The sequence below is a fragment of the Nicotiana tomentosiformis genome, chromosome 2 (genome assembly GCF_000390325.3).
Source record: "Nicotiana tomentosiformis chromosome 2, ASM39032v3, whole genome shotgun sequence".
NCBI classification, from domain to species: Eukaryota; Viridiplantae; Streptophyta; class Magnoliopsida; order Solanales; family Solanaceae; genus Nicotiana; species Nicotiana tomentosiformis.
This window is the reverse complement of record NC_090813.1, coordinates 190,802,655-190,812,626: the sequence shown is the minus strand read 5'-3', so window position 1 is coordinate 190,812,626 and position 9,972 is coordinate 190,802,655. Positions and strand designations below refer to the sequence as shown.

General features: G+C 35.1%; 1 protein-coding gene across 3 annotated transcripts; it reads left to right on the top strand.

Annotated features, from left to right (window-relative positions):
- The first annotated feature begins 1,220 nt into the window (after window positions 1-1,220).
- On the top strand, window positions 1,221-8,662 carry LOC104110078 (general transcription and DNA repair factor IIH helicase subunit XPD). Of its 3 annotated transcripts, none has more exons than XM_009619501.4 (13): window positions 1,221-1,951; window positions 3,285-3,565; window positions 4,036-4,112; window positions 4,209-4,612; window positions 5,228-5,421; window positions 5,527-5,707; window positions 5,829-5,953; window positions 6,262-6,351; window positions 6,813-6,891; window positions 6,979-7,055; window positions 7,349-7,457; window positions 8,031-8,177; window positions 8,325-8,662. In XM_009619501.4, the coding sequence occupies exons 1-12, from the start codon at window positions 1,412-1,414 to the stop codon at window positions 8,148-8,150; spliced, it is 2,277 nt and encodes a 758-aa protein (XP_009617796.1). In that variant the 5' UTR covers window positions 1,221-1,411; the 3' UTR covers window positions 8,151-8,177; window positions 8,325-8,662. The 3 variants fall into 3 exon arrangements, with proteins under 3 accessions (XP_009617796.1, XP_070052590.1, XP_070052589.1); XM_070196489.1 differs by having other exon boundaries at window positions 8,254-8,662; XM_070196488.1 differs by having other exon boundaries at window positions 8,031-8,662.
- The last annotated feature ends 1,310 nt before the right edge of the window (window positions 8,663-9,972 follow it).

Here is a 9,972-nt window from a genome sequence, read left to right as displayed (position 1 = left end):
AGAAACAGTTTCATGTCCAGCTTCTTAATTGATATCTAATAATTATATGTAAATTTTATCTGGAAGGTTTAAATTTTAACGTAATTTGCATATAATCTAAATAATTTATATTATAATTTGATATTTGTCCAAGTATCATGCAGGTACTAATACTAGTATCTATATATAATAGGAGAGACAAACAAGGAGAAGATGACAAGTGTCATCACCAGAAAAAACTCAATTTTAAAAAGCAAAATAAATAAATAAAATACTTGGCAAAATTCAAGGATAGGACGATAAGCAATATTTTAATTTTAAAAATCAAAATAAATAAATAAATTATTTAGCAATATTAATAAATAAAAAACTGCATGGAGCAAAATACTTAGCAAAAATTAATAAAGTAAATTAAATGATAGGATAAATAATACAATTTTTTGAAATTAGTGTAAAGAAAAAATAAATATACATATATTTTTATAACAATATTTATAACCTAAGATCAAATTGAAAAGCTAAGATTTCATTAGATAAGTAATACAATACTTTTTTAAATAGTGTAAAAGAAAACAATCTTGAATATATAATTAATTTTTAAGTTTATTGCATTAAAAATCAATTAAAAAGATAGCCAAAATCTAAGAGAGGGAAAATAAGTTATTGCATATATATTAGTTACCAAAATTTTAGGAGATATAATTAATTTTTTACTCTTATTGCATTAAAATGTAGGAGATTTGCGCAAAAAAAATATCTTATTGAGCAATGGCAAGTGGCTTATTATTAGGCTGACACATGGTTTAATATGGATATGTTTTGAATTAATTTTTAAAAAATAACGTAAAGTAAGTAAATATTATTGATAAATTTACATAACTAAAAATTGAGAAAATAAATTTTAAAATTAAATTATTTTTGAAGTGTAACAAAATAGATATCTTCTATATTACATTAAAAATAGAGTAGTAGACAAAAATATTAAACATAATAATATGTTAATATAATTTTATATTAAAAATATAAATATTGGATAATATAATAAAATTATATAAAATAAAAATATTATTCGATAATTATATAAGAGATTTTTTTCATCAACTTTATAAGAGATGACAATTGAAATTTATTAAAACAATATGACAGTAATTTGTTCACACAATTTTGATCAAAATTAATTTAATTAGTATTTTTTAATATTGATCGGGTACTATTACTAGTAAATAAATACGTCCTCAAGCTCTTCCCTCTCCACCACACCCACCCCCCTCACTTCTTCTCCGCTTCACTCCTCCATTAGGGTCTCAAATTTTCCTCTTTATTCTCCAGAAAAACCTACCAAGATTCAATCTTTTTTATTAAAAACCCAAAAAAGCTACCAAGATTCAACCTTTTTGATCACAAAACAAGAAAAAAACCAAAAACCCAAATCATGAAATTCCAATTAGAAGACATAACAGTTTACTTCCCATATGGCAACATATACCCAGAACAATACTCATACATGTTAGAACTCAAAAGGGCCTTAGATGCAAAAGGCCATTGTCTTCTTGAAATGCCAACAGGCACTGGAAAAACCATAGCTTTACTTTCCTTAATCACAAGTTACAGACTTTCAAAACCCTCAAGCCCAATTAAGCTTCTTTACTGTACAAGAACTGTACATGAGATGGAAAAAACATTAGCCGAGCTTAAATTATTGTATAATTATCAGTTGCAGCAGTTCGGCCCGGGGGCCCGGATGCTGGCAATCGGGCTTTCGTCAAGGAAGAATTTGTGTGTGAACCCGAATGTTGTTTCTGCTGAGAATAGAGATTCTGTTGATGCTGGTTGTAGGAAATTGACTGCTAGTTGGGCTAGAGCACTTGCTATTGAAAACCCTAATGTTCCAACTTGTCCATTTTTTGAGAATTATGATGCTGCTGATAAGGCTGGTACTTCCACTTTGCCTGCTGGCGTTTATACTTTGCAGGTATTTAAGTTATACGCACTGACATTGTAATACATTTTTACAGTGTTAGTGTAATTTAACCTATTATAGTAGGTTACTTACCATTTATTCCAGGTTACTAATTAATACTTGTTGGACAGAGTTAGTTACCTACAATTGCCTTTTAAATGACCTGATCGTGTAAATATTTTCTACACTGACAATGCATCAGTGCATGCAACTTAAACTCATGAATGACTATGCCTCGATCAAATTAGTTGGAGTTGGTTGGCCCCAGGCTTTGGTATAGTGAAATGAGCTTAGTGCGTGTTTTGTCGGTTAGGCGCATGTCACGGGTTTGAACCATGTCACAGACGAAAGTGTGGTGTTTAAGTGGGGAATGGTAGAGGAGCGGACTCATTATCCGCCGAGTTTGGTGCCTTGCGCCATTGGCCCTTTGGTTATTAAAAAAAAGTTGGAGTTTGGCTATATGAATCTGATTCAAAGTTAGACTATTTTTAAGCTTCCATCAACCTATTGGAACACTCCCATTTCATCTAGTTATGCTTTTGTGAAGCTCACATAGGCAGAGTTAGGAAAAAGACACTTTTTTGCTTGCACCAGCTGGGAAACAAATTGGTCATTGTTGATATTGCTTTTTGTGAAGGATGCAATGACAATTGTGTCTAATCTACTTTGGTTTGAGAAGGGGTCATAGAGAAACACCTGAATTTGCAACCGGAAGAGAGATAAGACTTGTTTTTTCATTGCATTCTATGGTCTAAGGGCTGATCCTTGACTAGAACTTTTACTGTCATTATTGAGTCAAGTTTGATTGCTTATGTTTTTGTGTTAAAGTGGGTGCCCAAGTTTGCATATGTTCCTGTAAGATTGTTAGAAAGAGAACCGGGTTATAAAGAAGCGCTTAAATTTGCAGTGTTGAAGAGATGTGACTAGTTTTTGCACTGCATCCCACGCTTCATGGACTGATTCTTGACCAGAAATTTCTCTGTCTATGTTTGAGTCAAGTTTTGTTGTTGATATTTTCTCTGATAACGGGGGTGCTCGAGTTTGCATATATCCATGTAAGACGGTTAGTCTCCATTCGTGCAGGAGCTCATTGTTTGGCAATGATTTTTTTGGAGGATACAAAGACATCCGTTATATCCAATTCAATTTGGCTTGAGAAGTGCTTGTATTTGCAATGGCGAAATGAGATATACTTGTTTGGAAATTGCATTCTATGCTCTAAAGATTGATTCTTGACTAGAATTTTTTGCTCTAGTCAAGTTTTATACTCTGTATTCTTCTCTGTTGATGGAGGTGCTCAAGTTTGCATATGTTCTTGTTAGATGATTAAACTGTATTGTTGCAGGAGTTAAGGATGTACGGTAAGGAAAAAGGTTGGTGCCCATACTTTTTAGCGCGGCATATGGTGCAGCAGGCAAATGTTGTGGTTTATAGCTACCAATACCTGCTTGATCCCAAGGTTGCTGGTATTATATCAAAGGAGATGGAGAGAGAGTGTGTTGTGGTGTTTGATGAGGCCCATAATATAGACAATGTATGCATTGAGGCACTTAGTGTTAGTGTGAGGAAGCAGACGCTTGAAGGGGCAACAAGGAATCTCAGTAGGATGTCTCAGGAAATTGAAAGGTAATTGTTACGTTAGGTAAGCTTCTTATGAGTGCTACTTGTTATCTTCCTGCACCGGGAATGCTTAACTTCGCATGTTGATGTTGTTTGTTTTGCACTTAGCCCCACAAAATTTAAATACTTGTTCTATACTATAATGTTGATTTTAGTGATAATCGCCGGGACATTTTGTGTCCATGCCCCCTTCATGCTGAACCATAGTTTGCATATTCTTACGTACACAAAATAGAAGTATAAATTTGCTAATACCATTTGAATTCTTTACTTATGCTGTAGTTCTTTTGGTTAAGTATTGGCATATTTGGAGTACCTCAGAGATTGTTCAGCCTTAGCATATATGATGTTATCATCTGTTATAATCTATAACCCCCTCCCCACAAGCCCCGAAAAGGAAAATACGTAAAGAAGAAGAAAGAAAAGTAGACAAGTGCTGAATACCATGTTTGTCTAACATCTTGCATGGTAGGAAGGCTGAAGGCCACTGATGCTGGTCGATTGCGAGCAGAGTATAATCGTCTTGTTGAGGGTCTAGCACAAAGACTGCCTGGTATTTTGAATATACTGTCTGTTGACTGTGTACTTCTAATCATGTACTAGTGATATTAACCGAGGTGTTCGCTCATCTATTTCTTCTTTGTTATAGCTCAGGATGTATGGCTTGCTAATCCTGCCTTGCCTGATGACATCATGAAGGAAGCGGTGCCTGGAAATATAAGGCGAGCAGAGCACTTCTTATCTGTTTTGCGAAGATTTGTCCAGTATCTTAAAGGGCGTCTTGACACTGAAAATGTGGAAAAGGAGGGTCCTGTTGCCTTTGTTGCTTCTATTACTACACAAGTTGGAATCGACCAAAAGATGTTAAAATTTTGTTATGATAGGCTTCACTCTCTTATGTTAACCCTGGAGATAACTGATACAGATGAGTTTCTGCATGTGCAAACTATTTGTGACCTTGCAACGTTGGTAGGGACATACTCTCGGGGCTTTTCAATTATAATTGAACCTTTTGACGAGAGAATGCCACATATTCCTGATCCTGTCCTTCAGGTGCGTGTTTGCTGCTCATGAGGCAACTGTGGACGTATTTGTCTTATAATACCTCAAGCTAGTCTAAGTTTGCAACATATATCTCTTGATTTAATTTGGGGTTTTTTCCATTTCTAGCCCGGCGGCCGAAAATAATTACAGGCGGTAGCGCAAATATACAAAACATATTTACACTTAATATAGAAAACATATACATTTGCGTTTTTTTTTTTGGGCGGCCCAATAATGTTATTTTCCCATTGATTTATCTGTATCAGAAATTATTGTTCTTAGTTTCTTCGGAACATTTTATCATGGAGATATTGGATATTTCTAGTGCTCTTGTTTTGTTAGTTGTTCTTCAGGCACTTACTATTATGCCACCCCTTATCTATCAGAGAATGGTGTCCATTTGTCTTGCTTTGACTAATCTTATTTTTCTTTTAATGATTGTCTCAATTGGTATAATAGTAATCCGTGTTCTGTAATGAAAAATTTGTTTCTAAGAATATTGTTACTATTACTATATCGAAATACATTCAACTATAAAGATGTCTCACTCGACAGTGATCTTTCAGTAGTTGTTTTACTATTAGTGTTCAATTTCCTTACCTCAGAAATAATTTGGCATGCCAGCTTACCTGTCATGATGCTTCTCTCGCCATAAAGCCTGTTTTTGAACGATTCCAATCTGTTGTTATTACATCCGGGACCCTTAGTCCAATTGATCTCTACCCGCGTCTTCTCAATTTCAATCCGGTAGTTAGTCGAAGCTTCAAGATGTCTTTGACAAGGGATTGCATATGCCCAATGGTCCTTACACGGGGAAGGTAAATCTTTAAACCAGTTGTTGACCCTATAATTATACTAGTCTCAACCCCCACCCCTTTCGGGTTTTGTATATGTTATCTGTTCTGTATTTGTGTTAATTTCAGTGATCAGCTTCCAGTAAGCACAAAGTATGATCTGAGAAGTGATCCTGGCGTCGAGAAAAATTATGGGAAGCTTTTGCTAGAAATGGTGTCTGTCGTTCCAGATGGCGTTGTCTGTTTCTTTGTCAGTTACTCTTATATGGATGGAATCGTCAATAGTTGGCATGAATCAGGAATATTAAAGGTGTTAGTATACCTTTTATTTTATGTGAACTGATTGAGATAATGCTTTACGACTATGCCTTAGCAAACACATGTGGCTCCTTCTCTCTACTGTTTTTTCTTATCGTCGTTAAATGATGCAGGATATAATGCAACATAAACTCGTATTTATTGAGACCCAGGATGTTGTAGAGACTACATTGGCTTTGGATAATTATCGCAGGGCTTGTGATAGTGGGAGGGGTGCTGTTTTCTTCTCGGTTGCTAGGTGAATCTTTTTTCGAGTTTATGCATTTAATAATTTTGTACTTCTTCCTTGCGTGTTTCTTCTTTGCCAAACAAAAATTACTATGGGGTCAGTATTTCATTTGTTTCGGCCTTCGGGCGGGTTTGGTTAATTCAGGTCAGCAACTGAATTAACTCAACTTTCGAAAATGGAAAACTGATCTTTGGACAAGAATGAGTTCAAACCCTTTTCAAAATTTATGCTTCTGGTTTGGTTTGGTTTTGGCCTAATTTATTTTTGAGTTTGCATTTTCTCTTTTTGCTTTAAAATATGTCTGTGTTACTGTGCAGGGGAAAAGTAGCTGAAGGTATAGACTTTGATAGACACTACGGCAGGCTTGTGATCATGTTTGGTGTTCCTTTCCAATATACACTAAGCAGGTTAATATCTCTACGTCTTATGCTTCACTTTCATGTACTGAGGTACTTAACTTGGATTTTATGTGAATTAGAGGATTTACTGTTATTAGAGCTGTCCATTTGGTTGGTTTGGCTTCCATGACTACAATTTAGTTTTTAACAAGACTATGTACCACCAAAATCTCAATTTAAAAAAGTCAAAATACTGCCCTCTTATTAGAGTCACCTGACAAGCAAGATCAATACACTTAATCTAATTGTTCTCAAGTCATAAGCTTCATCAAAAAGAAACTGTTCTCTTATGATCGAATAATGAATGGATGCTTATCTTTTTAACAGAGAGAAACTGCAAGAGCATATTCCTTATGATCTAATAATGAAAAGATTATCTTCTTTAATGGGAGAATCTTTTCTCTGATTGAGACGTGTGAACTTATCTATTTAATGCTATAAATTGCACCTTTACCTTGTTAAATTTGCAGAATATTACTTGCACGATTGGAGTATCTTAGGGAGACTTTCCAGATAAAAGAGGGCGATTTTCTTACCTTTGATGCTTTGGTACTTTCAGACTCAGTCAAGTCCTTATAATATTTCTTTGGGACTTCGTTTTGATATAATTAACTCCATATATACATATATATTCAGAGGCAAGCTGCTCAATGTGTGGGACGAGTTATCCGTTCAAAGGCAGATTATGGCATGATGATTTTTGCTGACAAAAGGTTTGCTTCTTTGTCTGGGTCATTTCTATAATATTAATAGAACAGACAAGTTGGAAGTGGAATTTACAAAAAGATGCACAAGCAACTGGTTATATGTTTTACAGGACCTCTTATCTATTATCCTAACGTAAAATTAAATAGCTAGCCCTCCTGGGTGATTTTTGTTTTTTGAATATGTACTACCCCCCCCCCCCCCCACACACACACACACCCCACAAACACAGAGACACACACACAAAAAAAAAATTGAAACGAGATGCTTATGATGCCTTGCCTCTTTATCTTGTGATCAGATATAGCCGTCATGATAAGCGGTCTAAGTTGCCTGGATGGATACTTTCTCATTTACGGGATGCTCACTTGAACTTGAGTACAGACATGGCCGTGTACATAGCAAAAGAGGTATATCCTCTTTCCTGCACGCTGTTAATATTCAGATGCAAGAGAACTGTTCTCTGCTCTTACTTAGGAGTGTTCAACTTCTGCAGTTTTTGTGAATTATCAAATGTGCTCTATGTCCTCCTGAAAATTTGCTTTCGTTGTCCTCTCTTTTCTTTTCTCTGTCGTAAGGGTCCCAAGGGAAGGGCTAGGTTGTTGGAGTTGTTAGTGTTAGAATGTAACCACACTGGTTAAGGGAATGTGCTGTTGTTTATGGTCTTGGGCAGTTCTCATCGCACGAGCTAACTTCTAAGGTTGAGTTAGGCGCAAAGTTCATTTTCTCAACATGGTATTAGAGTCAAATACATCCCTATTCTTGGTTTACCCAATGTTGTGCGCCCTGTTATATTGCTCATGATTCAAATATCTAGTCCCTGAGCGTGCAGGGGAAGGGGGTGTTTTAGAATGTCTCACGTCAGTTAAGGGAATGGACTGTTCTGTTGTCTCCTTATATTGTCTTGGACAGAAGCATCAATTTGATTGCATTAGAAGATCTGGCACTTTTTGATTCTTAAACTTTCCTTCTTGTGGATACAGTTCTTGAGGAAAATGGCTCAGCCATATGATAAGAACGGTGCATTGGGCAAGAAAACTCTATTGTCACAAAAAGACTTGGAGAATATGATCACTGGCCCTGATGGAGAGATGTTGCTTTAGGTGCCAGTACTCAGGCAAAACATTTTGGTGAGAAATCAATTTTGTTCTACGCTCCTGGAATTTTCAGTGTTTTATATGCTGAACAGCAGCAATGTTACTATAGTGTGGCTGCAATAGTTCAAGTTTTCCCACAGTTTGAAGGTTTGGTGAAAATGGAGCTGATTTTTGTTACAGCTTTGCAGCAACCTTCAGATGGGCCCTAAGTCGATACGTTTAGAGCAGATTTCATTTAACGATCAGAAACCATTGGAACGTTGATGCAAATTTGTACAATTTCGGATCAATGTAACTCTCTTGGTTTTTTAGAAGTCGGAATAGGTTTTAGGTTGAACATAGCATGGAGGTCGCAAGTCTATTGGCAGAGAAGATGTATTTATTTTCTACATAAGCTGGTTGTGCAAAGTCTGTTCATGCATAATGTAACAGTGTAACTTGAGGTCTGAGTTTGAGTTTTAGGCACTAATCAAAATTTTTATGCATATAAATACAAATGTATGTGGTGTTGAGTTTCACTTTTATTTCCAAATTGATGTTTGTTTTGCATTATTTTTGAAACGGTGTCGACCTATTGTAATATACCCATTGGTTTTTACATAAAAAAAAATTATTTACATATCTTTAACTAAATTTTTCGACAAAGCTGTGTCGGATGAGAGAGTACCCGTGGCTATTTATATGCATATATTTATTATATTAACTTTCAAGTTTTGATAATTACTTTATTTAAAATTTGATCTGTGTAATTATATGACTTGTACAACCAAACAATACGTTTGTTATTGCACTGTAATTACGTTATGACAAACAAACAGGTCGTCGTAATTATTAGGTTGTGTAATTACTAGGCTGTGTAATTACTATCCTAATAATTACATCAATTCCAATTACCATGTGGCTTTCCAAACAGACTCTTACAAATTTCCTTTTTTTATAATCTTATAGTGTTCGAATGCTCGAACACACTTTGACTAATTTCACGGCCTACCTATTACCTCTCACTAGCATAATATGGGAGAAGTTTATCCACAGGAGAAGAATCATTTGAAATTCCCTTTATCTGGTTCCTCTCTTGTGTTTATTTATTGATTTGCAGTATTAGCCAGCAAATTGTGTACTAAAAGTCAGAAGAATTGATACCTCGTGGTCAAAGAGACAGAGAAATTACATCAACATATGTTTGAATATGTTTCATGTTTTTTTGCTTATAAACTAATAAAAAAAAACCATTGAGAGCCTATTGTTCTTCTCTTTTTTTTCTCTATTCACACTAACCTCAACCCAAAAAAGACATACAGAAAGGAGAAAAATAAAAGAGAACAATGGAAATTAAATCTAATAGCAATACTTTTTCCAAAAAGAAAGATATTTACCTACTATACATGCAGTGGCGAACGCGGAATTTTGTGCTAAGTGGTGTTGGCAAATAAATCACAAGTCAGCTTGTAAGTGAGATCGGATTTGGAACTGTGATGGTTTTAAGGCTTTACTTTCTTTACCACTTTGATATTTACTTTATCTTATGTCCAAGTGATATCTACCTATTGTATATATACATATTATTCATAACTTCAGTCTATATTTGCAGGATGATAAGATCGTTCGTTCTTATTTTAGATATCAATTCCTCCGTTTTTGTGTTCATTCTCAAGTTTTGATCACTTTTATTTTGTTTCCCTCTTTAAATTATAATTTACCTCAATTTCTCTTACTAAATAATTACTTGTATACGGTCGAAATCGGGCGTGTCCGATTTCGTAGGCACGAGGAGCTGCCTCGAGAGTAAGCTTGTAATAGACCAGGCTCAAGTTCAATGGCAGAGTAT